Raw genomic sequence first — 26552 nt, forward strand, 5'->3', positions numbered from 1 at the left:
ATCTTTTTTTTTTTTTCCCGGAAGATGCTGGTGGTAATTTGTTTTATTTTATTTTTTTAATTAAGTTTTATTGAACTATAGTTGCTTTACAATGTTGTGTTAGTTTCTACTGTACAGCAAAGTGAATCAGCTATATGTATACCTATATCCCCTCTTTTTTGGATTTCCTTCCCATTTAGGTCACCACAGAGCATTGAATAGAGTTCCCTCTGCTATACAGTAGGTTCTCATTAGTCATCTATTTTATACATAGTAGTGTATATGTGTTAGTCATCTATTTTATACATAGTAGTGCATATGTGTTAGTCATCTATTTTATATATAGTAGTGCATATGTGTTAGTCATCTATTTTATACATAGTAGTGTATATGTGTTAGTCATCTATTTTATACATATTAGTGTATATGTGTGAATCCCAATCTCCCAGTTCATCCCACCACCACCCCCACCTTGGTATCTATATGTTTGTTCTCTACGTCTGTGTCTCTATTTCTGCTTTGCAAATAAGTTCATCTGTATCATTTTTCTAGATTCCACATACAAGTGATATTTTACGATATTTGTTTTTCTCTTTCTGACTTACTTCACTCTGTATGACAGTCTCTGGGTCTAGCTACATCTCTGCAAATGGCACAATTTCGGGGAACGTTCATCTTTTTTAACCACAGACTGCTTTCCCCTCTTTGTATTGGCTAGCTCTTGCTGCATAACAAATTTCCCCCAAATTAAAAGCTTAAAGGAAAATGCATTTATCATTTTACAATTTCTGAGAGACAGGAATTTGTGAGTGGTTTAGCAGGTGTCACATGTAGCTGCTGTCAAGGTGTCAGCAGGGGCTGGCAGCAGGCCTCAGTCCCTCACTAAGGGGTCTTCGCTATAGGCTACCTGAGTGTTCTCACAGCAGGGCAGCAGGCCTCCCCCAGAGCAAACGATCCAAGAGAAAGCAAGGAAGAGGCCACAATGTCTCTGATGACCTAGTCACCCACCGTCACATCCACCATATTTCCTTCATTAGAAGAGTCATTACATCCAGCCCATACTTAAGGGGAGGAAAATTAACCTCCACCACGTGAAGGGAGGAACATCAAAGAATTTGGGGGTATATTCTGAAACAACCATGCACTCCATGCTTCCTTGTCTCTAGTAGCCTTTTACTTTTTACCTTCGTTTTTTTAAAGCAAAAAACTAATTTTTTTTCAGTTAGTTTTTCTTGAGGACATTTCTTTGGTTATTTAGGTTAAATAGAATATACCCATGATTAATCTCTTGGCTATAGTCATGAGATGAGTTTAATATTCTGGGCACCCAATTATCATCACTGGGAAACTCATGTTCTAGACTATGGTCTGAAAGACAGGAGACATGATGGCACTTGAGGTAACAGGCTTTGGTTTCTACCTGTAGGGTCCTTCTTTTTTCCTGAATGACCAGCAGTTGATATTTCCTTTATTGCTGTAAAATCAGTCATGTGGTGGCAATAATAGCTACACAGACTAGCCTGCATAGAAGGTAGGAAGATGAGACCCTGACGCTAGTAGGCATTAGAACCTGTTTTCTGACTGCCATTCAACATTGACCCAAACACCTGGAGCCAAGCTGTAAAACATACAGTAAGCATCCTTATATGTGCAGGTGTCAACAGGATAAATTTCTCAAAGTGGAATCGGTGGGTTAATGGGCATTTAAAGCTTTAATAGACATTGTCACATTGACCTCCAAAACTACTGTACCAATTTATCTTCCCTCCGCAGGATGTGAGAAGGCCAAATTCTGCTTGCCTTCACTTACACTGGGTATTATTCAACTGCTTGATCTTTGCAGTATAAGAGTCATAGCAGTTCTCACCATGTTGGCAGACAGAAGTAGGGCTAATATCTGTGAAAACTTTAAAAATAAGTGTCATGTTCATTCAGCATTTGTGATGGAATTTTATGGAATGTGTAAGAGTTGAGGATGGGAACTGAGGTCAGAAAGGTGGGAGATGGGTCAAAATGGGGTGGCAAGTGGTTTTAGCTGACACTGGCCGAAAGCATCCTCTCTTTATTTACAGCTGAATAGCATCCACTACAAGCCTGTACCATAATCTCTTTAGCCAGTCTCCCACTGATGAATATTTGGGGAGAAATATTTAGCCAATTACAAACAATGCTGCAATGCTACTTTGTTTATACTTCATGATCCGGGCTTTCTTGTACATCTTGAATGTAAATTCCTAGAAGGTAAGTCCTAGTCAAAGTGGATATATTTGTGATTTTGATAGGTACTACTATACAAACTGCCCTATGTAAGGTTTACTAATTTGCACCCCACCAGCAATGTACTAAAGTACTTGTTTCTCACAATTTTGCCAACACAGCATATTATCAAACCTTTTTGTTTTTGTTTTTGTTTCGTCAGTTAACACAGGTAAAAAAAATTACCAGTTTTAATTTGCATTTCTCTCATAATGAGTAAGATTAAGCATTTTTTCATACATGTATAAGCTGTTTTCATTTCCTTTCCTATGAACTACTTGTCACATCTTTTGCATGTTTTTCTATTGAGTTGTTGGTCATTTTTATATTGATTTGTAAGAGCTCTTTATTTATTAAAGAGCTTAACCCTTTGTTTATTATATGAATTGCAAACATTTTCCCCAGTTTATCAGTTTGTTTTTCTCACTTTGCTTATGGTGATTATTAATTTTTTGCCAAGCAGTAGTCTTTAAACTTTTTTTAAAATGTAGTTTAATTTATAATTTATTAATCTTTTTTTTGATGATTTCTAGGCTTTGAATCACAGTGAGAAAGGCAATAAAAGAAAAGTAGTAACAGGATTACCTCATGTTTTATCTAGCACTCATAAAATTTTAGGTTTTACAATTAAATTCCATTTGGAATTTCTCTAGGCTTTGAGTAGTCAAATTAATTTTTTCCTAGATGTCTTCCCAGTTGTCCCAACATCACTTACTAAGTAGTTCATCTTTCCTCTGCTTACATGAGACAGCACACTTAACATATACTAAAGTTCTTCTTTATGTATTTAGATCCACTTGTGGACGTTCTGTTACATTTGATCAGTCCTCTGTTTAATCGTGTGCCAGCATCACACTGCTTTAATTCCTCCAAAACATGGCCTCCTACTATGTTTTAACCTCTAGAACAGCGAGTTCCCCTTACTGCTTTTCTTTCTCAGGGTTTTCTTGTCCATTTCCTAAGACAAACCTTTCGGTATTTTAATTGGGATACCATTACACTCAGAAATGAATGGAGGGAGGACTGACATTTTTATGTTGTTGAGTCTCCAGAATTTTGAAGCCTTCCTCATAGAGGTCCTATAAAATTTTGTTATGTTTATTACTAGGGATTTCAAATTGTTTTGGTTGAACTTGTAAATGGGCTGCTTTCTTCCATATAGTTTCCATCTGGTGGTTATTCCCATTATTAGCCTAGAGGGCCAAAGGGTCAAACTCAAATGATGTCTTATTTTAAGACCTCTCCATGCCCACAAATACGTGCTTCCCTTTCATAAACTTTAGGATGCCACGGTCACTTTCTCTTGTGTCCCTGTAATCTTCACTCACTAAGTTGTTTTTCCTTATTGGTCAAATAACACCATTCCTCGTTACTTCCTTTACCTCTTGAGCAATGAAATGACTCTAAAGAAGGTCAAAGGTTTATGAGAGGACCAAAGTTTAGCTCAATGAGGCATGCAGCAGTGGTCAAGAATAACCCATCGCTCTTGCATGTTCCGGTTGGAATTTGCTGGCATTGTCATCTCTACAAAGCAGGATTCATCTCTGGCCTCCCTCTGCTGGGGACCATGGCCCAGCTACTCTGCTCTCTGCCTCTGCTTCTGTCTCAACCAAACGCTCTCTCTACCAACTGCCACATATTACATCTCTTTTTAATCAAGAGTTCCATCCATTTCTTCTTCTTCTATTTGGAATAATTATTTCAAAAATTATCTTCAAAAACATGCTTCTTAGAATGCTAGTACATGCGTTACATTCAGTAGAGAAAGGGCTTGATAATTCGCTGTGTTGGGAGACAGCCCGTGTTGTATGTCACGTGTAAGGTCCCAGTGCATGTTAACACTTTAAGGACCGAGAATTTCTGGAGTAAACACTATGCATTTCGCAAGTGGATTTGCCCACGGAAGCTTAATTAACACCCTGCACTCCTCACATTCGGGGAACACATTTTGGGGGGATGCAGCCTCAAGACAAGAAGCACCCAGGTCTGCCTGAGTCTCTCTGCTGGGCACACCTGTGACAGCAATTATCTACCTGGGCTAAAGTGTCAAGGTCACTTATGAACTGTAAGCCGGTTAGCGGAGCCGCGATTCTTGAATCTTGTTTTCTGTATAGCATTTCCCTGTGTGATTTTCTTTGAACCAGAAGAAAGTATTTCTCTGCTAAACATCCCCAAACCAAAAACTAACTAGCCAACCAATCAACCAAACCAATCAACTGACCAACCAACCAACTAACCAATCTATCAAACAACAAAGTTTAAAACCATTGTTATGGGACTTCCCTGGCAGTCCAGTGGTTAGTACTCGGCACTTTTACTGCAGGGGCCTCAGGTTCGATCCCTGATCGGGGAACCAAGAATCCCACATGCCTCACAGCACGGGCAAAAAAAAAAAAAAGAGAGAGAGAGAGAGAGAGATTTGCCAAAGCTTAAATGGAAATAAAGATTATTATTTTAAAAAAAGCCATTGTTTTGTCTCTCCCTTCCTCCACCCCCATCCTTCTCTCTTTCCAGCAAGCAGCACCCAGTATGCTCGTGCCCTTAGCCTTGGAATTGCTTAGTACCTGCGCTCCATCCCATCTGGTTCCACACCTTAGTCTGCTGCCCCATGAACTCTGCCAGGTCTTGGACTTGGCTGTGGTTTTCCCTTCTTCGAGACCACCATATCCTGCCATGTCTGTCGCCTCTCTGGTGCCCCCCTGGCTCCTGGGACAGCGCATGGTCTGGCCTTATCACTCACCTGTATCATCTGACCTGAGCACACGTGGCAGCCAACAAAGGCTCCCAGTTCTCAGAGCTCTCGGTCCACAGAGCCACAAGGACACTATGCTCTGCCGTCCTGGTCGCTTCTGGGAGCAGTTTCCTAGTCACGCTTTAACCCATCACACGGCTGTTTTTGTCTTACGTGTGGCTTTACTTAATGAGAGTTTTTCTGGCAGCTCAGTGCATAAGAGGACGTGACTTGAGTTATAAATTCCTGTGTTGGCAAGGGCCAGTAATACTGCAGTCCTTACATTTTTTGCATAAAAATAATCCACGTCTTTAGCAGGGGAAAAATCAGTACAGAAAAAGGTAGCAAGGAGATACCTGGACGGTAAACACATCATGTGTCTGTTCTTGTAATTCAGCAGTTCCAGAGTAGTTTTACCCTCTGTGAATCAGTTATTATCACTTTTATTAGCCTTCTCTACCCGGGGTGATATTATTTTCTGCTTTACTGATAAAGGTGCTAATTCTCAAAGAAAGAAGACGGCGGCGGAAATCTGGGGTGAAGCTGGAGCAGAATCTGACCTGGAGATGCCCCAGGTGCCCAGATGGGCTGGGAGGTGGTCTGGCCACACTCACCGGCTTCAGGAGGATAGCAGGGCTCTGACGTCTCCCCCAGGTCAGGGGACAGAGGTGCCTTGAGGCCCTGCTGCTTCCCTGATAGAATCCTCCTCCAGAGCCATGTCCCCTGTCACCTCTCCCCAAGCCTCCGGCCTGCGTTTTGTAGCCCAGACACACCTTTTTCTGACAGAGGGAGGCCACCACCCTCCCCCATGCCCCACATTGGCTTTAGATGTTGTGTATTCTCCAAAGGTGGTGGCAACAAAGCTTCCATTCCATGCACTCTTCCTCCGGGGATCTCACCGTCCTCCAGCTGAGGGGTGGGATCTATGTTCCCTTTGAAACTGGGCGGGCTTGTGACAGAAAAAGTACAGTGAAAAATGTCACTGTGACTTCTGGGGCTAAGTCCTAAAAGGAATGAGATCCCTTTCCCCTGGGACACTCACTGTCGGGGCTCTGAGTCATCATGAAAACAGTCTGACTTTCCTGGGCTGCCATGTTGTGAGGAAGCCCAGGTCACCCGAAGAGGCCAGGTGTAGGTGCTCAGGTTGACAGCCCCAGCAGAGGTAGCAGGTGGACAGCCAGCATCAACCACCAGACCTGGAGGGGAGACCCCCGGAGGATTATAGCCCCAGCTACCGAGCTCCCCACCCAGCAAATCTTCCCAGTGGAGGCTTCTGACATCGTGGAGCAGGGAAAACCCATCCCTCGTGCCCTGTCAGAATTCCTCACCCAAGACCATAATGAAAGGGGCGCTGATGCCATGAAGTTTGGGGGTAGCTTGTTAAACAGCAACAGTAACTGGAACAGATGTAAAATCTCAAATCTCACAGCTGGTTAAAATGTCTGCAAGACGTTTAAGACCCTGAATACACAAATCCTCTAAGTTCCTCTGTTCTGGGATGCAATGAGCGTGTAGTTTTAAAAGAATGTGAAATTCTAGCCAGTAAAAAGGCCACATTGAACTTACATGAGGCTGGGTGTTTACTCTGGCTTTAATCAGACAGTTAAAGGGGCATCCGCTGAACTGGCGTGTCTTAATTTCAGACCTAATTTCCAAAAAGTGGCCGATAATCAAACACTTCTTTATCTAAAATTGTTTCATCATTAAAGAGCTCTTTCAGAATGCGGTCAGTTTATCATTCTGGCTGGGAAGGGAACGGCTTGCCGTAAGGATAGAGGGTGTCTCCCAGAGCTGCCCCCCTAGCAAAGCGCCTTCCGAGAGCTGGCCTCAGTATCTGCTCTGCCAGTGAATATGAGGGTGATGATACTGACACTGCCCACGTGATTATTTCTTCCTCCCCCTCCTGCCCTGCCTCCTACCAGCATCCATCCGTTCTGTGTCTGCTCTGTGCCAGACCCTGAGCTAAGTGCTAGAGATACACAGGGGAGACCCTCTCCTTGTGTTTAGAGGCTGCCATTTTCTGTCCAGGTACACTTTTACAATTTTTATTATATTGAGAATAAAAATAAAACCCCATGGAAGCTCTTGGGTAGTGAGGATGCCCGAGTGCACGTTCTGGAGGAAGTAGGTTTTCAGATGGACGGCAGCTTTGTGGGTTGGGGTAGAAGGGTGGGGACGGTACTGATTAGCATATCGGCTGCTCTGTCTACCCCCCTAATCTGGAGGTGGAGCACAACAAAAGTTCGGTTCTGAGTCATGGTGTTGGAAGACAGGGGGTATTTTACCACTTGGTGATTCTCCTATTTGCTTCGCCAAAAGTGTACGCACATCATGCTGTTTCTACCCTTGGCATTTCCAAAAGGACCACAGGATACGGGTCCCATTCCATCCAGGCTGAAGAAGATGAAGGCTGATTTTGAGCACTGACGCTGGCGACGTGGAGATCACTGGTGGTTGTGCCATGATCCATTTTCACCGGGTGGTGGGGAGGGAAGTAGTGGTGGGGATGAAAAGGAGTGTGTTCAAGAAAGAACCCAGGAAGAAAAAAACGGAGGCAGCAAGTAGAGACAGCTCTTTTGAGGAGTTCTTTGTTCTGCTTTAACCTCAGTTACTTAAAATCTCATCACATTTGGGAACCAGAGGCTCTGCCATCTTTGGGAACCTGGGAATCCCGTGTGGGCAGCCAGTGGAGAAGAGAAGAGGAGGGTGGGCGATGCCTGCCTGGTGCTAATCTGCCTTGCTTGACACCCCCAAGTGGTCTCTGGGAGGAAGTCACTTGGCCCAACATAGAAGCCAAGGGAGGCTGGGAGATACAGTCCCTGGCTGGACACCCCCTCTTGGCAATAACCCGACAATGTGGTAGGAAAAGTAGGGATCTCGTCATGGATTTCCCCATCTCTGCTGCAGGGTGATTCCAAAGTTCTCCATGGTGCCAGCGTACTACGGAATGCCAGGGGCTTGGCTCCCCCCGAGAGCTGGGGGCTTGCCCAGAAAGCTTACACGGCTCCGTCCCTCCTCTCCAGGGAAGATCTACAAAGCCTCAAAAGTCCCCCAAAAGGATTCTGTAAAATGCATGTGTACACATGCCTCTCAGGCCACCTTGTCAATTCTCTCTGCTCCCTACATGGGAGAAAACATCTTCACCAAGAGACAAGGGCTGTCTCTCAGCTGGACTTAAGCATACCAACTTTGATCTAACTTCCATAAAACCAAACACTTGAAAAATAACCAATAAAGCATTGAAAAGACCCAATCCCCCCAACTTTAATCCATAATAAAATATTAACAAGCCGGTCTCCATCCTGCGGGTGGAGCATCTGAAGCCCGTCATTGAAAAAATTCACTTCCATTTCCCAACCCCCTGCAGAGAAACACACAGCAAAATATTCCACATAATGGTTCTAATACGCTCCTGCAATGAGGGAGCTTTAGTTTCCAGTGCTTTTAATTTAGTTTATGTTATAAATTAATAATGTATGTATGGTAGAGAGTAACTCATTAAACGTAAGTGTCACGGAGTCAGGCACTTAGATAAGAAAAGCGAGAAAGGATCTAAGCACATAAATCACTTTGTTTCCTCTCTACTTGAAGTAGAAAACAGCTGAGGAGGTAAATGTAATGACTATGATTCTATTTTAAAATATCCAGGAAGCACGAGAATAGAATTTGCATAAACATCGAAAAGGCAATCAGATTTGTCACCTTTTGTGACAAACTCAACTAGATGGTATGGGGTGTGACCATCAAACCAATATGCAGTTTCAATGACAGAGAGCTTGCCAGGGCCAGGTTCACGGGCTCTGAGGCACAGGAGACCCACCAACAGCTGGGGTCTCTCTTAGAACATGACGGCCCAGGCTGGGAAATGCATCTGAAGGTTCTCAGGGACCCTCAGCTGGAGACCCGCCCCCTGCCCCTCGCCAAGCTTTCAGGTCCAGACCTGGGTGATGGGTGGAGGGGAAGATTGGCCTGAGGGAGCCTGGTCTGCTCTCGCTCATGCTTGAAGTAGATAACACACGTTTTGGGAGTTCACTGGTGATCCAGTGGTTAGGACTCCGCGCTTTCACTGCCGAGGGCCCAGGTTCAATCCCTGGTCAGGGAACTAAGATCCTGTAAGGTGTGGCACGGCCAAAAAAAAAAAAAATGTGATTTGGTGAATGGAGGACTGACTCTCTGAGGCACTCAGCATGGACACTGGCTGTATAAGAGAATGTGATTGATTTTGCTTTAAAAATCAGGCATAACACATGGGGGAGGGGGTGGGGGAGGGATGGAGTGGGAGTTTGGGGTTAGCAGATGTAAGCTTTTATATATAGGATGGGTAAACAACAAGGTCCTAGTGTATAGCACAGAGACCTGTATTCAATATCCTATGATAAACCGTAATGGAAAAGAATATAAAAAAAAAAGTAAAAAAAATTTAGAACCACCAAAGAAAAAAAAAATCAGGCATAACAATTTCTAGTGATTGCTCTCCCCATAGGCTCCCAATTCCTTAGCTGAGGAAGGCCTATGTGGAATGTAATATAATGAAATAACGTAGGAGAGAATGCGAGTACCAAAAAGTCCGTTTGCTCTGTGGCTCAGTTAGAAATGAAACTGCTCAGAGGAATATGCATGTGCAGTAAGGCTGTTAAGGCAGAGTATGCAAATTAACAATCACCACCATAGGGATAATTGTTTCAGCAGTGGGAGGCGCCGTGGCCACTGTTAATTCAGTGCCAACCAACAGCCAAGTTCAGACAAGTACCCCAAATCTTGCAGCCAGCCTGTGGAAATAGGCAGTATTGGCCCATTGTTAAATATCAGATCACTGAAGTGAAAGAAAACTTTGGAGTTGTGCAGATTTGTAAGCTGTAGATTTGGGAACCTGAATCAGCTGGACTCCAATGCCTGGGGTCCCTTCCTTCCACCATGTGGCCTCGTTCCTCTCTGCATCCTTGGTGTCTGGCGCGAGCAACACACTAGTAGGTGTGCAAGTGCTGTATAGGGCAGGAAGCGGGGTGAAGGCTGTGGAAGCCATTATAATGGCTGTTCCCATGTCAGGGGTGACCACTCCAATTTAGCTCTGAGTTGTATACAATCAAGGCTAGAGTGGTGCCCGTGGAAGAAAAATGACACGGTAAGGCGTGTCTGCTTTAGCATTCTGCACAGTACCAGCATTTCCACTCCCTTTTTCTTTTTTAGCTTTCAAAAAACCAAAAAGAACATCAAGAGCTTGACGGGACATTGCTTTCTAGACATATGAATCACGTCACATTTCTGTCTTGCTTTCAGCTCATTCTAGAATGACACATGGCATGTACCACATGAGTTCTCTGCCCTTTTCCTGGCAAACTTGTCTCAAAGCTCACTTCTGCCAAGAAATGCCCCCTTCCCAACAGCCCAAAATAATGACAAGGCATGAAGCTGCCCTCTCTACTGTGGGCTCCACACCAGTTACATGACTTATCTGAATCTTCATGAGGAGAAAGACTCAGTCATGCGTGGTTGGAATGTTCTCCATCACCATCACCACCTTCATCATCACCATCACCATCATCATTACTATCACCATCACCATCATCACCTTCATCATCACCATTACCACCATCACCATGACCACCATCACCATCACCATCACCATCATCTTATGATGATGGAAAGAGCCGGAGCCAGGGTTTGTGTGAGTCTGGGGATTCACATTTGGAGTCAACCAAAGATGGGCAGCAAACCTCTGGACCAAGCAAGGTTTGGGGCTTTATAGCCACTATCATATTTAATTCTGTTCAGTTCAAACACAAGATCTCTGCAGAAACTGGGAAAGCCCGGAAGAAGGGAAATGCCAATTGCAACGCTCAGATGTAGGTATTAGGGTATCCACTTTATGGATAAGGAGTGAGGTTTAGAGCTTTTAATGACTAAGCTATGGCAATAGAGACAAATGAAGGCAAAGCTGGGTTTCAAACATGAGTTGACTGATGGCAAGCCTGCCTTCTTATCATTTGATCACAGTGTCCCAAGCAAGGGCTAGTAGCATTCTTCCCCCGTTGTCTATCCTGCCCAGGCACCACCTCCATGTTCCTTCCTGTGAGGAAGAGTTTTGGCCATTTCTTCCCTGCTAGCATTTCTGGAGAGGTCTGGGATTGAAGCGAACAAAGGTCTCACGACCTTTCTCTGAGCATCTGTGGCCTCTTTAGTATGGATTAGATTAGCATGGATGATTTGGATTAGAGAGTTGTCAAAGTCCCTTTTTCATCTTTGGGATCTTTACGCAGATATCTTCTTCCTAAATGTAGTAAGATTTAAAAATTCCAATGCACCTATGAGCTGACTTGCTAGTCTTGATTCTCTGATTAGGAAGCACATGGAAAGTAAAAAATGGCTCAACGTGAGCTGGTGGGATGGGCGGGGTCTGTGCCTCCTGGTCACATCAGTGGCACCCCTTCTTCCTGTAGCCCATACGCATCTGCACGCGCCTCTCTGCACCTTCCCGCACGCCAAGCACAGGAGCCCTTTTCCATCGCCTGACCTGTGCAATGTTAACTGCCCCTCAGGACCCGCTGGCTGAAGGATCCCCCTCTGGGATCTGGGGATCCCCTGCTCTCCACCTCTTATGCCACTGCAACACCGATCTCGCAAAGGTTCACAGGGACCATGGTGATTTGTGCTAAAACTGTTACTAAATCTCTTGTTAATAAGCCCAGCCTAGGGTAACTTGACCCTCAAAGAGCCATAATCACCCTGATATGGCAATTATTTAAGTGGCTGGCATTTTTCAAGCCCACAAACAGGAGCATTGGAACCGACTTTTGGCAAAATTTCAATGAAACTGCGTGGGGAAACCACATGGCTGCAGCTGAATTAGACCTGCTCGAAATTACAAGGGTAAATTAGCATAACCTCCTTAAAGCGTTGCACTGCAGAGACCCATCCTTGATATCTGTTCAAGGATGGACAGAGAGCTCAGGTAACTGGGGGTTGAAGGGTGGCTGAAGTACATGAGAACAGAGGAGACTGGGAGTTAATACGACATTTCCTATTTGCCTGAGTGAAAGCTGAAGAGTCACTCGTAGAATGTTCTAGACTCATCTTTGTGGGTGTCTGGCTGTCACTGAACTTCCCTGGCATGAGGCCAGCAGCTGTTGAACTGAGATGTGGAGGTGGGACGGGGGTGACATCCACGGGGAAACTACAAATACCATGATGACGGGACAGAGCAGCGGGGACCTGGCGTAAATGTGCGAGGTCAGCGTCACCGCCTAGGGCACAGGATTGATGCTCTGTGTTTCGTTTCTCCACTGACGCATCCTTGAATATTTCAAATGTTGCCTCAAGACAGGCAGAGACTTTCTAAGCCTTTGTCAGCCATCCACATCTCATTTCTGCCTTTGCTGACACTGGGACCCATTATGATGTCTTACGACGTCCTACTTAGATTCAGAGCATTGACTATGGGCCGTCCTGTGGCTGTACCACAGGTTCTGATGCTCAGATGGTTACGTGTCTGTGTGTTTGTGTGTGTGTTTGTGTGTGTGTATGTGTATGTATGTGTCTGTGTTTAGGGGCAAGGTGCTTTGCCTCAATAGCAAATCTGACCAAAATCTCCTGGTACGAAGATATGTTTTTAAATGTTTTATTTTATTTGAAGTATGGTTGATTTATAATGCCGTGTTAGTTTCAGGAATACAGCACAGTGATTCAGTTATACACACACACGTATATTTTCTCTTTCAGATTCTTTTCCCTTATAGGCTATTTTAAAATATTGAGTATAGTTCCCTGTGCTACACGGTAGGTCCTTGTTAGTTATCTATTTTTTATACAGTAGTTTGTATCTGTTAATTCCAACCCCCTAATTTATCCCTTTCTCCCCGTTCCCCTTGAAGATGTTTATGCATAATTACCATTATTTACCACCAAACAGAAAACACGGGCCCAATGAACAACTGCAGTTCCCAAATACTTTGCCCATTTCTTTTAAACCAGTTACAAAAACAAGCAACAACAACATCAACTGCAAGGGCTCTGGATGCAGCTTGTTGCTCCTCGGGTGGCTGATTCTTGGAAATAAGACAGGAAACAAGAAGGCTACAAGTTAGGGGGAAGGGAAAAGGCAAAGAGACGGCTGAGCCCAGGAAATGCCTCTGTCCATGGGTCTGGAGCCCACACAGGGCTCTTGGACCCCATGGAGGCCATGCTGGTCAGACCTCCTTGCCACTGGACTCCTGTATCCTGGGCTCTAAGTGGGGCTTAACCCTTGGGCTCTGGACATCTCAAGGGCAGGGTCCTGTAGCGCATGCTCAGAGTTGACAGTCAGGAGTGTACATTACTGTGGGAATGAATACAGAATGAATGAATGAGTGAGTAACTGGGGCTAACCCAGGCTTTTGGGTGTGGACGGGGTGAGGAGATGCTGGTATAACCACAAGCGCCTTCAGAAAGACAGACAGACAGGTCCCCAGCCTGACATCAACGTTTCTCTGCCCAGCACCTCTACTCCAGCCCTGCCCCATCTTTCTTCACAGCACTCGGCACCCTCTGACCTATTGTATTTTAGTTGTTTGCTGTTTGTCTCCCCACTAAAAGGTAAGCTCCATGAAGGCAGGAATTTTCATTTGCTTAGGTCACTGCTGCTTCCCTAGCACCTAAAACAGTGCCTGAGGGACTTCTCTAGTGGCACGGTGGTTAAGAATCCACCTGCCAATGCAGGGGACACGGGTTCGAGCCTTGGTCACATGCCGCAGAGCAACTAAGCCTGTGCGCCACAACTACTGAGCCTGCACTCTAGAGCCCACGAGCCACAACTACTGAGACCGTGTGCCACAACTACTGAAGCCCGCGCGCCTAGAGCCCGTGCTCCGCAACAAGAGAAGCCACCGCAATGAGAAGCCCGCGCACTGCAATGACGAGTAGCCCCCGCTTGCCGCAACTAGAGAAAGCCCGCGCGCAGCAGCAAAGACCCAGCACAGCCATAAATAAATAAATTTGTTTATTTAAAAAATAATTAAAATATAAAACAATGCCTGACACACAGAAAACCCTTGGCAGATTTTGTGGAATGAGTGAAGGGCTATCTCTATCTTCTTAGAATGGAGGGTCCCTGTGGACTTGTTTACAGAGCGCCCTCACCCTCTGCAGAAGAACTGTTGATGGCAGCAATGGGCCAGAGCACGTCCAGGGCTCAGGGAAGAAAAAGCAAGCAAGGAGCCCTATCAGCTCACATCAGGTAGGAGGCCCGACAGTGCCAGGAGGGCAGGGCGTGCTGGGGCATCGCCATTTAGGGCGGCCTCGGCCATGCGTTCACATTCGTATCGGGCCTGAAAAACACGTACCAGTGTTTCCCAGAAAGGAGATTTCCCTCGCCAATTTCCAGAATGCCTGATTTGAGTGAGAAAATAACCACTGAAATGCTTTTCACCAACACAGGAGTTTGCTTTCAACTGAAGAAGTAGCTGACAATTCAAAGCAAGAGACCTGGCCTTGTAATACTTCAAGGTCTACACCCAAAACAAAGAAACAAACAAAAAACCAAAATCCTGAGTCATTCTACCTCTGACGTGAAACGGGCACATGTTCTGTAACCAGTTGTGTGATTAGCACTCTCCTACTTTTGAAAGCAGCTCTGATTATATCAGTCCTGGATTCAAAAACCTTCAGAGGCTCCCACTGCCTGGGGGATAAAGCCCCAGCCCCTTAAGCCAGCACCCACAGGGCTCCCCATCCTGGCCTCTGACTGTTTAGTCCCGCCCTCCACTCGGCCCTGTCCTCAAATCCAAGCCCAGCAAGTCTGCCCCACTCTCGCCCGCCATTACACCCCATTCTGTTTTTCATACGGGTCTCTCTCCCGCTTGGATGTGAGCTCCTAAGGTCGGGAACCACATCTGTGTCACTCACACGTGCCCACATGCCCCTGCGAATGAAAAGCGCCACCTGCCATACCAGTGAACAAAGGATGTTGCAGCCGTCAAGCCATCACATTACAGCCGCCCCGACGGTGAGCCCTGCGGGAGCTCAGGAGGGAAACAGGATGCCCCCCACCAAGCCCTCAGCTGCTGCAGCCTCCTCCAACCCTGCGCCCTGAGAGGACCCAGGAGAGGAAAGCACAGGGTACCGGCCCCAGAGAGCTGAGGTGCACATCAAAGGGATGATTTCCGTGAGCTCAGACTCTTGCATCTTCCCATGCATAGAAAAGCGCTGAATTCCTTAACTTTGAGATATCTGGTTTTCTTTAATTAACAGTAATCTTTTGATGTTCCGACTACCAGTTTTTGTTGCAAAAACTCCTCAATATCCTGGCTCCCTCCTTACCTCTTTGGAGCCGTCCCTCAGAGCGATCTGAGAGGCTGTGTCCCGGGCTTAAGTCCTCAGGATGTCCGCTGAATAAAACCTAACTCTCAACTTTTAGGTTGTGCATTTTTTTCAGTCGACACCCCGACACACAGACATCGAGCCCACACCTGTTCTACGGGCCCGGCCTCCACGTGCCCTCCGTTCCGTCCTCAACAGAGGGGTGGTGGCACTGCGGAAGGTCCAGTCTGATGGCTTCTCTGCCTCCCACCGCCTGCCCACACTCGCACCAGAAGCCAACCTTCTCTGCATATGCGTGTAGGAGTCAGGGGGTCCTGCCCTCCCGCTCCTCTGCAGCTCCCCACCCGCTTTCCACCCCCGATCAGAGCTTCCCATGTGCCGTGCTCTCTCAGCCTCTGTGCCATCCCCACACTACTCTGCCTGCCTGGGATGCAGCACCTACAGGATCACCTGCTTGTCTTCCAAGAGACTGCTCCTTGGTCATTTCCTCTAAGAAACCTTCCCGCCTGTCCCAGGACCCACACACCTGGGCCCCTCCCCTGGGCCCCCTGCACACACCCTCACCTTGTCTGGCTATCTGACTCCCTTGCCGGGCTGCGGGATCCTTGAGGACAAGGACCAGTTATGATTCTATCCCTGAGAAGATGTGCAATAACCACTTCCAGAAGGAGCAAACCTCCAGATTGTGACCGCTCTGCTCCGCTCCTTAGACTTTGAAAGTTACAGCGGCGAGACCCCTTATGGATCCCGCGTAAGTCTGTGCCGCGACGAACGCACACCCGGCCCTTGGGGGATTTGAAGACAACCGAGTGGCATCAAAACTGCCCTTTCTTGGCTCAGAACGTCTGTGGGCATTTCTGAAGCGGAATCAACTGGCTAGCTTCCAGAAGCCTGGAACTACAAAAGACCGAGGGAAACATCTGTCACCACTGTATCGTTCGTTCACTTCTCTGGCAGCCGCAGGAGAGCAGAAGCTTCTAGTGTTTGCTCATGAAAAGAGGTCACTACTGGGAGAAGTTCCTGGAAGGCCTTCTGACAAGCCTGCAAGTGCCCCAGATCTGCTCTGGCTGATTTCTGCTGGCCGTGGCAGCCCTGGGATCCGAGACGCTGTCCTCCTGTCCCAGGGTCCGAGGGGCTGGGAGGCTGTGTGTCATCACACCTGCCCTTGACAGTCTCCCCAGGGCCATGAACCTGACACGGCCTCCCCCGCGTGCCTCCCTCTGGTGCCTGGCTTTGCACAGACTCCTGGGAGCTGAACCCCCTTTCAGGTCACGCCTACAGTTTCTGCAGCGCCCACACGCATCTCTGTGGCCAGAGCCCTCCCTGGGTCCTGGACACTACTGCTTCCTCAGGGCATCCCTGAGACTGGCTGTCAGTGAGAAACAGGGAAGGTGAGGGAGGGGTGTTGATGGTCTGGGGAAAGAGAGGAGCTCGCTTTACTCCTGGAAGTCTGGGGGTGGTGTCACTGGGGAGACCACAGGCTTGAGACTGAAAACCCAGGACAGCTGGGCTTGAGTGGCTTTCACATCCACACTCTAATTCTGACAACAGTGCCCCATCACAGGAAGCCCTGATCATTCCAGAATGCCCTGTGCAGCCAACAGACCTGCAAGCTGATTTCTGCAAGGTGTAACACCTGCATGACCCTGCAGGGGTTGGCCACTCCCTGTAAGACCCACCCCTGCAGTTTAAACAGGCCGCCATGAGGCGGCCGATGAACGGAGCAGGGGCTGCATCGGACCCCACGGAGAATATCACGATAGGGTTCCTGGCATGTTTATGGCGTTTCACAGCCCTTAGGGCACTTGCACGTACGGGGTCTCATACGATCACACGACAACTTTTTGTGCTGGGCGGTGCATGTGTCATCACCCTCCGTTTACAAACGAGCATCTGAGGCTCCCGGAGCTTAAAAGACTTGCCCGAGGAGCCTCCCCTCCCTTGCAAGTGGCATGGGACTAGGACTCAAACAGCCCTGGGGCCTGAAGCCAGTCATTCGCCGGTTTCACGTGGTACCGTGAGTCCTGCTTCCTACTTGCTTGGGCAGATCAGCAACCTTTTAAAAACCGTGCAGCTGAGGCTCAACAACTCCAGGGCCTTTACAGCCCAAGCCCAGCCCGTGGGTCAGCAGAACTAGCATCTCCTGGAAGCTCGTTAGGAAAGCGGAACCTCGGGTCCACACAGACCTACGGCATCATCGTCGGCTCTTCAACAAGATCTCGGAGACGCCTAGGGTTTGAGGAGCTCTGTGTGAGGCCCCACATGCTTTCCTCCCTGTGCTTTGGCTGACTCTTCTAGCTTCACGTTGGGGAAGTAACCTCGGCGGGGAGGGCTCAGAGAAAAGAAACTTCTACCTGATTGCTTTTTGAAAACCACAAGAAAATCTGGCTTATTGGGCCAGCTTCCTTCTCTGAAAACGGTCTCTACCTTTTCCCTTTCCTCCCCAGCTCCCTGCTGCAACACTTTCACCCAAAGACACATCTCCTCAGTTGACTCTTCCATCTTCTCCATTCATTTTGATACAAGCACAAACATGGAAGATGTGATTTCAGTTTGCCTTGACTTCTGGGACTCCTAAAGTCTGTTCAAAGAACTCCCAATTCGGTAGAGGATTAAGAGGTACAAATGACTGATACCAAGCAGGACCCTGTGGGCCTCCTGGGCACAAAAGCCTTCCTGTGTCCCCCCCATTTGTTGATTACAGGAAATAGGCTTCATTTAGCCTCCAAGACCTTCCCTGAGTCCAAAGGGCAGGTTCAAACAGATGCTAATCAGGGAAGGGAGGGGATGCAGAGACAAGGGAAGAGTAGTCAGGAAACAATAGCGCAGCCTTGGGGCAGGGTCCTGGTTCCTCCTCAAGGGATACATATAACAGTATCTTTGAGCTATTTTGCAGACACTGAAACCCTCACCAGGTGGAGGAAGTTAACTGTTTGCTGCCCACAAGCAGGTAGACCCCAGACTGGCTGGAACCAGAAGGCTGATGACGCGGACTCCCACTTACCTCACCACCAACCAATCAGAAGAAGGTCCACGAGCTGATCACGCCGTCCTCTTTGAACCATTGCTTTAAAACTCCTCACTACGCCCTCCAGGTCAGGACATACAGCTTTGAGGGCATTAGCCTGCTGTGGCCCCCTTTGCCTGGCAAAGCAATAAAGCTCTTCTTTTCTACTTCACCCAAAATTCTGTCTCTGAGATTCAGTTCGGTGTCGGGGTACAGATGCCTGATTCGGCTTCACTACTAGGTATAAAACAAGCTACAAGGATATATGGTACAATACAGGGAATATAGCCAATATTTTATAATAACTATAAATGGAGTATAACCTTTAAAAATGGTGGGTCACTATATTGTACACCTGTAACTTACAAAATATTGTACATCGACTCTACTTCAATTTAAAAAAAAAACCCAGCCAAAAAGAAAAAAGAAAAAAAAGAACTCCCAGTTTGAGTTGTGACACAGTCATGACTTCCTAAGTAAAGTCGGTGATGTTAACATTTTTCTCTCCCTTTTTTTGAGAAAGAATGTTCCTTCACTCCTCCAGTGGTGTGCATGGCTTAACCGACATACCCAATAATTGGTTGCTAAATTAGCAGCTCTGTTTAGCCACAGGGAGAACACAGTTTACAATCAGAAAGATTTTTTAAGTGGTGAGCTAAGCTTTATTACAGAAATCGGGCAAGGTTTTACCTGGCTTCTCTAATCAAGTTATGGTTTTGCCCCCTGCCCTGCACTGTTCTCCAGTTGACACACCAGGCACCATCATTCTCTCATGATTCTTCCCAGATACTTTTTACAGGAAGACAATAAGCTTCCTTAACAAGGAAATCAAGGAAGTCAAGGTGTGATGTCTTTCTGTGTTTAATCTGCTTCGATGACCTTTCATTTTTTCCTCCCTTGACCTTTTACCCAACTTCGTTGGTAAAAGAGCTTCGTTCCTTCTGTGCTGTTTTCAGCACAATTGGTTAATGGTGCCAGGCCTGCCCTAAGTGGCCAGCAATGCCAGTCTTGTCCCAGGGTAAGTGTCATGTTGAGGATACATCTTTAGGGCAGTAGAGGGTACTGCTCCTCAGGGGAGGCCCTCTTTGAGCTGCCATGTTGGAAGGAAGCAGGGAAAGACCGTTTCATCTCCCCTCCAGTAATTCTCCATCAAGAAAGGGCACATAAGCTCACTTTATGAGAGGCAGCAGCAAAATATTCTACTCCGTTTAAAGAAAGGCAAACTCCTAATTACAAACTGAATACACTCAGGGCTACTTTACTGTTAAATACATCATTTACTGAATACTTGCTTTTCTCTGTGACTAAAAGCAGGCCATTATTTCTCTCTTGCCTTTGGGACAATCTGGGGCCCTGTCAAAGTTTCTAAACCGATTTGTTTCAGTCTGCTTTTAGCTGCTGTTCAGAGCAATTTCTGGCTGGTCCATGAAGCCACTGGTTTAAGTCAACGCTGGCAATGCCCCAGGCCTAGGCTCCAGTTCCAGGCTCCAGGCTGCCACACGCTTTGAGAATTCCCTCTGAGTCCCTTCCACCACGGGGACCTGTGACGCTGGTCTTGTGACTCAATCTGAGCTCCATCGGTGCTCCTTCTTCTAGAATGAGTGCTGACTTACAACTTGGTCTTTTAAAGGAGCCGGTCCAAAGTCCCTCTGAACATTACACCTCCAAGTCTAACTTTACAGTGACAAAATGGTAGAATCTCAGAAAAAATTCTGATCGGAGTGTAACTTCCATTCCCAAACCTCCTTGCTCCTTCGACCCAATGATATTTTTAGCTAGCTTGCAACTTCTAAGGGTAACTTTTCAGAATGGGGCTGAAGTCTGAAGCAGATGGTAAATGGGACGTGGTGATTGTATGGGGGGGGTGTTTGGTGGGGTGGCGGTAAAGTGGGGAAGAAGGTGGTAGTGAAAGAGTAATACAGCCCTCAGCTTTCCAATTTTTTCCCACCTCTGGGGCTGACGAAAGATACATTCCCAGGACCTATCTGGTCACGTTGGCCAGCATTCTTTCCCTGGGTTTTTTTTTTTTCTGAGTAGATCTGATTTGGGCCAACAGTGGGTCCTTGACGTAGCCACAGAAGACCTCAGCTTTGGTTGACCATGAGATCCAGGGACTGGCACAGATGAGACCCCAAGGCCAACACTGACCATCTGACTCCCAAGGAGGCTGGGGGAGCCCTGCTGTACGTTGTGGCAGAGGGCTGGCGTCAGGGTTTCTGACCTCTTTTAAAGGGAGGTCATGCCAATGAGGAAGTACAGTGAGATCATATCAACGAGAAAATACAGTCAACAGAGCTCAAAGAGTACCTTGACTTTGACGGCCCCATGGGTCTGCCAGATATTGAGACCCATGCAACCACATAACCGAAGGAGGAAAAGGCTTGGGTTGGAGAGGAAAGGAGTAATCTTCACCACGAACACTGCCACGTGGGAAGGTAAGTTACAGGAAGCAGACGAGTGAGCTGGCCCCACGGACCTGTCCCCAGCCCCGTCCGAGGGATAAAAGAGCTACAGGGTTTTCCCGTCTCTACCCTTTCTGGGGACCTACCACAGCACACCTCTGGAAGATGCTGCCTTCTCCTGTCTAACATAAAGGAGTTCCTCGCGTTGAGGGGCTCGAGGCAGAGGAAAGGTGTTCACCACTCTGAGAGGAGAGGACGCCAAGCCTGGAACCTCACTAAGACAGCAGGTGACACGGTGCCCTCTCACCACGGTGCCCACTGGCCCCTCCCAGTGCCCGCCACTGGGGCAGCCCGGTAGCATCAGCGATCGGGAGAACAGTCCAGTGCCGGGCCGGCATCCCGGCATCCCGGAGGCACCTACCTGTATCTCTGCTTCACCGACTGCTTCTCTGCCGACTTGCAGACGTGCCCCGCGTAGTACAACGGGAAGAATAAAAAGTTCCAGTTGGTGGCAAACCACGTCAGGGTGAAGGGAGCATCGAACTTCCTGAAGGTCAGCTTGGCGAGCTGGGTGGCACCGGCCCAGGAAGAACACACACACAGCACCACGGCCACGCCCCAGAAGATCTTCTTGAGCTGCGCCTGGGAACATCTCCAGCAGCGAGGGCTCGGCCTCCCGCCGGGGTCGGTCCCCACCGGCGCCTGGGCCTCTGCCGGGCCCGGGGGGTCCCGGGGGCGCTCCTCCCCTGGGGGAAGAGAGGGGCACGGTTAACCGGGGCCTCCACACGTTCACCGTGGCCAGGATGAACAGGAGCAAGAGGGCAACCAACTGTCATTGTCATGGCCAGCCACCCAGGGGAGGGGAGGGGGGATGGGGACGGGGGCCTGCAGGCAACTTCCTGAAACAAAACTTAAAGGCATTTTCAGTGGTTTCCTTATCCTCTGGAATCTTGACCCTCAAAAGATGGTGCATGCTCTGGCAGCATCGGAACCATCCCCCAAGCCTGTTGGCAGTGCAGAATCTCAGGAACCCTGGCGTCCGAATCTTTACTTCAAGAGGTGCTCTCTGGGCCCATCTGGAGAAGTGGAAGCATTTCTCCAGAACACACAGAGTGGCTGAAATAGTTCACCAAGTGTCAGCTCACCCGGAGTGATGAGCTACCCGGCCTGAGCAGTGCTAGGGGCTGGGGATTCCCCCCCCCGAGGAGGTCATAGGCCTTGACCTCTAAAAGCTCCCAGGACATTGAGAGAAGCTCCTCCCTGCCCGTTACTTAAGGGCAGGGATGCCAAGAGTCTCATCTTCTTTTGCATGGAGAGCCAAAAAAGATCTGTCTCTCTTATTTCTCTATTGGCTCTTACTGACTTCCAGCTGATGGCCGTCAGTCCCACTTCGAAGCGTTACTTAAAAACCACAGCCTCTGGCAGCTGGTGCTATGAAAGGCCTCAGACGCTCCATCTGCGAACTGTGTGACTTCTGGAAACCAGGCTGCAGGCCGGAGCACGGCTGTGCGGCACCAGTGTTCCCACAGACCATGAGAAGGTGGCAAAGGCGTTATTTCCCACTGTTTGGTTTTCATTCATGATTGTGTGCAGGTCAGTCAGCTGGAAATTTAAACAGAGCCGTAACTTGTATAAGGTGTGACCGTGGATGGATGTGAATTTCCAGGGGACAGCCTACTTGCCTTTTTATATGTTCAGCCAGGCACTTAGCTGAATGAGGGCACGCATTATAGGGGTACAGGAGATGGGTACAAAATACATTGGCGTCAAATGTACTCTATGGACTTTGTTTAAACTTAGCAGTAACTTAAATAGCTCTAATACCATGAAACCAAGTTTTGTACATCATACTGTCTGAAATATAATAATTCTATGAGGCAAAATCCTGATTCAAGGTAGCCTATTATATAGGGGTTAGCTAATCCTATCATTAACTGCCAGGTCTGGTTGTATCCGTTTTTTTGGGTTTTTTTTTGGCCTCACCTCGTGGCTTGTGGGATCTTAGTTCCCCGACCAGGGATCGAACCCCGGCCTTTGGCAGTGAAAGCATTGAGTCCCAACCACTAGACCACCAGGGAATTCCCTGGTTGTATCTCTTTTAGCCAAAGGTCATCCTAAGCCTTCGTGGCTGGTCAAGGAGAGATAATGTCTTCACTGACCCCAAATCCTTGACCCCATCTGTACTGTGCTTCTTTACCTGCTTTATTAATATTTAATCTCCCTCTTCCTCTTTCTTTTCATGTGTGTATATATCTGAGTCAGAAAGCCCTTGGAAAACCAAATGTCTGACCACCTCTGAACTTCCCACAAGTTGTCTGTTTCTGGCATGGGCTGCAGGGCAGGGAGAAGCAGAGGGGGGCAAAAGCAAGGCAGATTCCTCCCCTTTTGTTTGATGCCCTCCCACCAGGACGTCTTGATTTTGCTCACAGTGAATCCCTACAACTTACGGCAAATTCATTTTCAGACAGAAGCATGCACGTTTCAATTTATACACTGATTCCCTGACATTTGGGGTGAGCTTCTGCAACCCTTCACTACTGGGATAATTTTCAAGCAGTGCTGCGGGCTGGCAGATTCCTTGACTACCAGCATCAACGATCAGCAAGTCCTACTGAAAAGATAATTATGGAGATGAAGAAAAAAAGTCCACCTAGAAAGGCAATGCAGTTTCACGGTACTAACTGGCCATTTAAGAAGGGAGTCTGGAGGAGGTTGAAAAAAATTCAGGCTCACGGCATGTTTTTTCATCTAGTTTTGCATTATGGCAGATTAAGTTTTAAAACTTAAAGGATGAAGTGAAGACTGATGCTATGCTGCTATTACAGTGAAAAAGAAAAATCACCAAATCATGTAAGATCGTACTGTTCAAATGCTTTTACAGATCTGGATTAAAGAAGTTATTCTCCAACTTTGTAACCTCTCTGGCTTATTTGACTAGGGGAATACTGATAATACACAAACAAAATAAAGACATTTTGCGCTCTACTATTTAAAAATAAGCTAGAACGATGTTTCCCAAAGTGTAAGGCAGTGAACAGGTGTTATAAGAAAAAAAAGGATCCCACAATCAGAAAAGTTTGGGAAACACTAGGTAAGTCAGACAGGTTCCTTTGCTGTAGGAGTATTCAGGGCTAATGGATGTGGTGGATTTCCAAAAGGCAGCTAGAGAATGTGTGCTTCCCATATTATCTAAATGTAACACCTGTGATAGGACTGGGGTCCCTTGGAACACACTTTGGGAAACACTGGAATAGACCCATAAAGAATCAGAGGTATCCAAACCTAATTCATTGCAAACTTTCCATTTCACCGCACCGAGTCTCTTATAGTAATAATCACTTATCAATTTCAATACCCGCTCATTCCTAATAATTCTTTTAAACTAGACCTACTTCACGTAAACTAAAAATATTCTTTATAGAATCTTTAGAAAAGTACTGCATAGCATAAATAAAAAGCAATGCACTGTATACTAATCTTAGTACCCAGAGATATCGCTGGACATTTTGCTGCACTTTCCCCAGTCTTTTGTATCTTTGCACGACACACACACACACACACACTCACACAGCAAAACTGGGATCATACTGTATTTTCGGCCAGCAGTCATTTAACCTGATGCATAAGAGCACGGACTTTATAAATCTCACAGGACTCTGTATAGTACGACGCATCCTAGGAGCATTTCAATCCGCTAGGAAGTTGCCATGAAGTCTCCATCTGCCATGTGCCAAGAACTCTGGGTGGTCAATAAATAAATATAAAACATGATTACGTCCTGCTCTTCAGGAACTTACAGTCTATCTGGGAGTGACAAAATGGATCTATGAAAGAATTACAGAACAACTACAAATGGAGAGATTTGACTGTAACACAAATTCTGAAGACAGCGCAACCAGTGTGGGCTGTGACCACAGCAGGAAGAGTCAGAGAAAGCAGAAGCTTGGCCTGGGCCTTGCAGCATAGAAAGGCTGAGGAACAAGAGAAGCAAAGTTCAGGGTCAGGAACACACCTGGTCTGCCCCAGGAGCGGTGAGGAAGGTGGTGAGATCTGAAATCCACCGTTTCCTTGTCCCACTGTGACGTTCAATCTTGCTTTGGTCAGACACGCAGTAGGAGAAATTGCCAGGCTGGTGGAAGGGACTTCAGCAAATTCAGATTTTGGAATTTACATTCTCTAGGAAGTAAATATACATTATACATGCCCCAGTGTCCATAACAAACAGATAAAATTAGTTGAAGCATAGTATAGAATGACATAATGAATTTGGTTAGCAGACGCATTTATTCTCTGGATTTGAAACGCAACAAATGCAACCCACCCTACCATTCTCAAGGTCATTTTCAACAAGCTGTCCAACTGATGCTCAGATTTCAGAGAGAAGGAATTACACTGGGGCAGGGCGGGGGTGGATAATATCCGCTCTCAAAAGCCTCTCATATCTTCCCGTGCAAGAAGCTTTGGTTTACTTTCTCTCCCGTCCTAAGTTAACAAGTTGAGGGATTCCTCTGTGCTTGGTATCTCTCTTGTATCACCCTGAAAGAGGCAGTACAGAGTGCCTCGAAGAAATCGGTACTGAATGAGCCTCAGGCTGTGTCCTGTCCCAGCTCCTTTGACTATTATCACACAACTAGAAATACTGTTTATGTCACCCTCACTCACTAACATCCCCTCCCCATTAACAACCCCTTTACTTATGATCTTGAACTTTCCACCCTAACCTTGCACTTGAGCCAAGAGTTCTGGGCTCAGTGCAAAGTAGATTATATTCTCTGGCCCAATGGTTGTGCTGACAGATGCGGTCACTGTTGCCTCTAAACGCTTTGTTTACGCCACTTAATTCACTCAGAAGCGCTGGGGGACAGGCGGACTCTTCCCAGTTCTATTACCAGAGCTGCTTCCACTGAGCATTTTGGAGAAAGAGGTGTGTGTGTGGGTGTGTGTGTGTGTACGTATGTGTGTAAGGGGAGTGTTCTCCAGTATATAATGTATACCCCACGGCGTGCCAAGATATAACCATACCCATGCGTGAACTTCCATCCTGAGCTCTGTTCAGAGTCAGGCAATTTACTAAAACCATATGTTAGTCCTACCTGCAGAATCACACCTGATACTTCTCTCCTACCAGGAACTTATAAAACATATGCACTCTTCAGTCAAGCAGTACCTAGAGGCAATGTCTGCCCAGCGGAAGGAAACTCTAGGTCCTAATGGGTGAGTTAGAGGTCTGGTTTAGCCCCTAACTCATTCTGGGACCCAGGCAAGTCCTCTGTCTCATGAGCTGTCCATTGCTTTCTGCTGAGCAAATGATGAACTAGGGGCTTTTTAAGTTTATTTAGTGAAAGCCATTTCTCCAATGAGAAAGCTAGAACAATTCGAAAATCACTCACTCTCAACTTCAAGTTCCCATAAAATGGCTCTTGCAAACTTCCAAGAGAACACAAATGTTTCTTTTTTGAGGTCCCCTGAGAATAAGTAGACCCTCGGTGACGCTCTCTGAAGAAGTGTCCGGGAAGTTTTGCACTTAGAAGGTGCAACAGTCATGTCTTAGGGATGAGGGACCCCGCGCTGGGCTCAAAGACCACCCACTGGCTGGCCTGGTCCCAGCCTCCTGAAAGCAGAGACATAGCATCGTGTAGAGAGCAGGAGAAGACACCTCCCAATGCAACCTCCATCAGTAAGATCTATACAGTTAATTCTTCAAAGCTTTTTTGAGGCTTCATTTTCATAAACATAAAATTCACTTGTTTCAGGAGTGCAATTCATGATCCTCAGTAAATCTACAGAATTGTGAAACTATATCACCACCATCCAGTCTTAGAACATTTCCATCACCTCCAAATGGGTCCTCATGCAATCTGTAGTTGCTCCCCATTCCCCCCCACCA

At 47.0% G+C, this 26552-nt stretch overlaps 1 protein-coding gene across 1 annotated transcript in view; it reads right to left on the reverse strand.

Moving 5' to 3' along the window:
* Positions 1–26552, reverse strand: part of SLC35F3 (solute carrier family 35 member F3) — a 99187-nt gene that overhangs the window by 62354 nt on the left and 10281 nt on the right. Inside the window, exon 2 of the mRNA XM_036827776.1 lies at positions 21087–21411. Within this exon, the coding sequence (XP_036683671.1) occupies positions 21087–21411 (325 nt within the window). The remainder of the gene's footprint in view (positions 1–21086; positions 21412–26552) is intronic.

The sequence above is a fragment of the Balaenoptera musculus genome, chromosome 16, assembly GCF_009873245.2.
Source record: "Balaenoptera musculus isolate JJ_BM4_2016_0621 chromosome 16, mBalMus1.pri.v3, whole genome shotgun sequence".
Taxonomy (NCBI): Eukaryota; Metazoa; Chordata; class Mammalia; order Artiodactyla; family Balaenopteridae; genus Balaenoptera; species Balaenoptera musculus.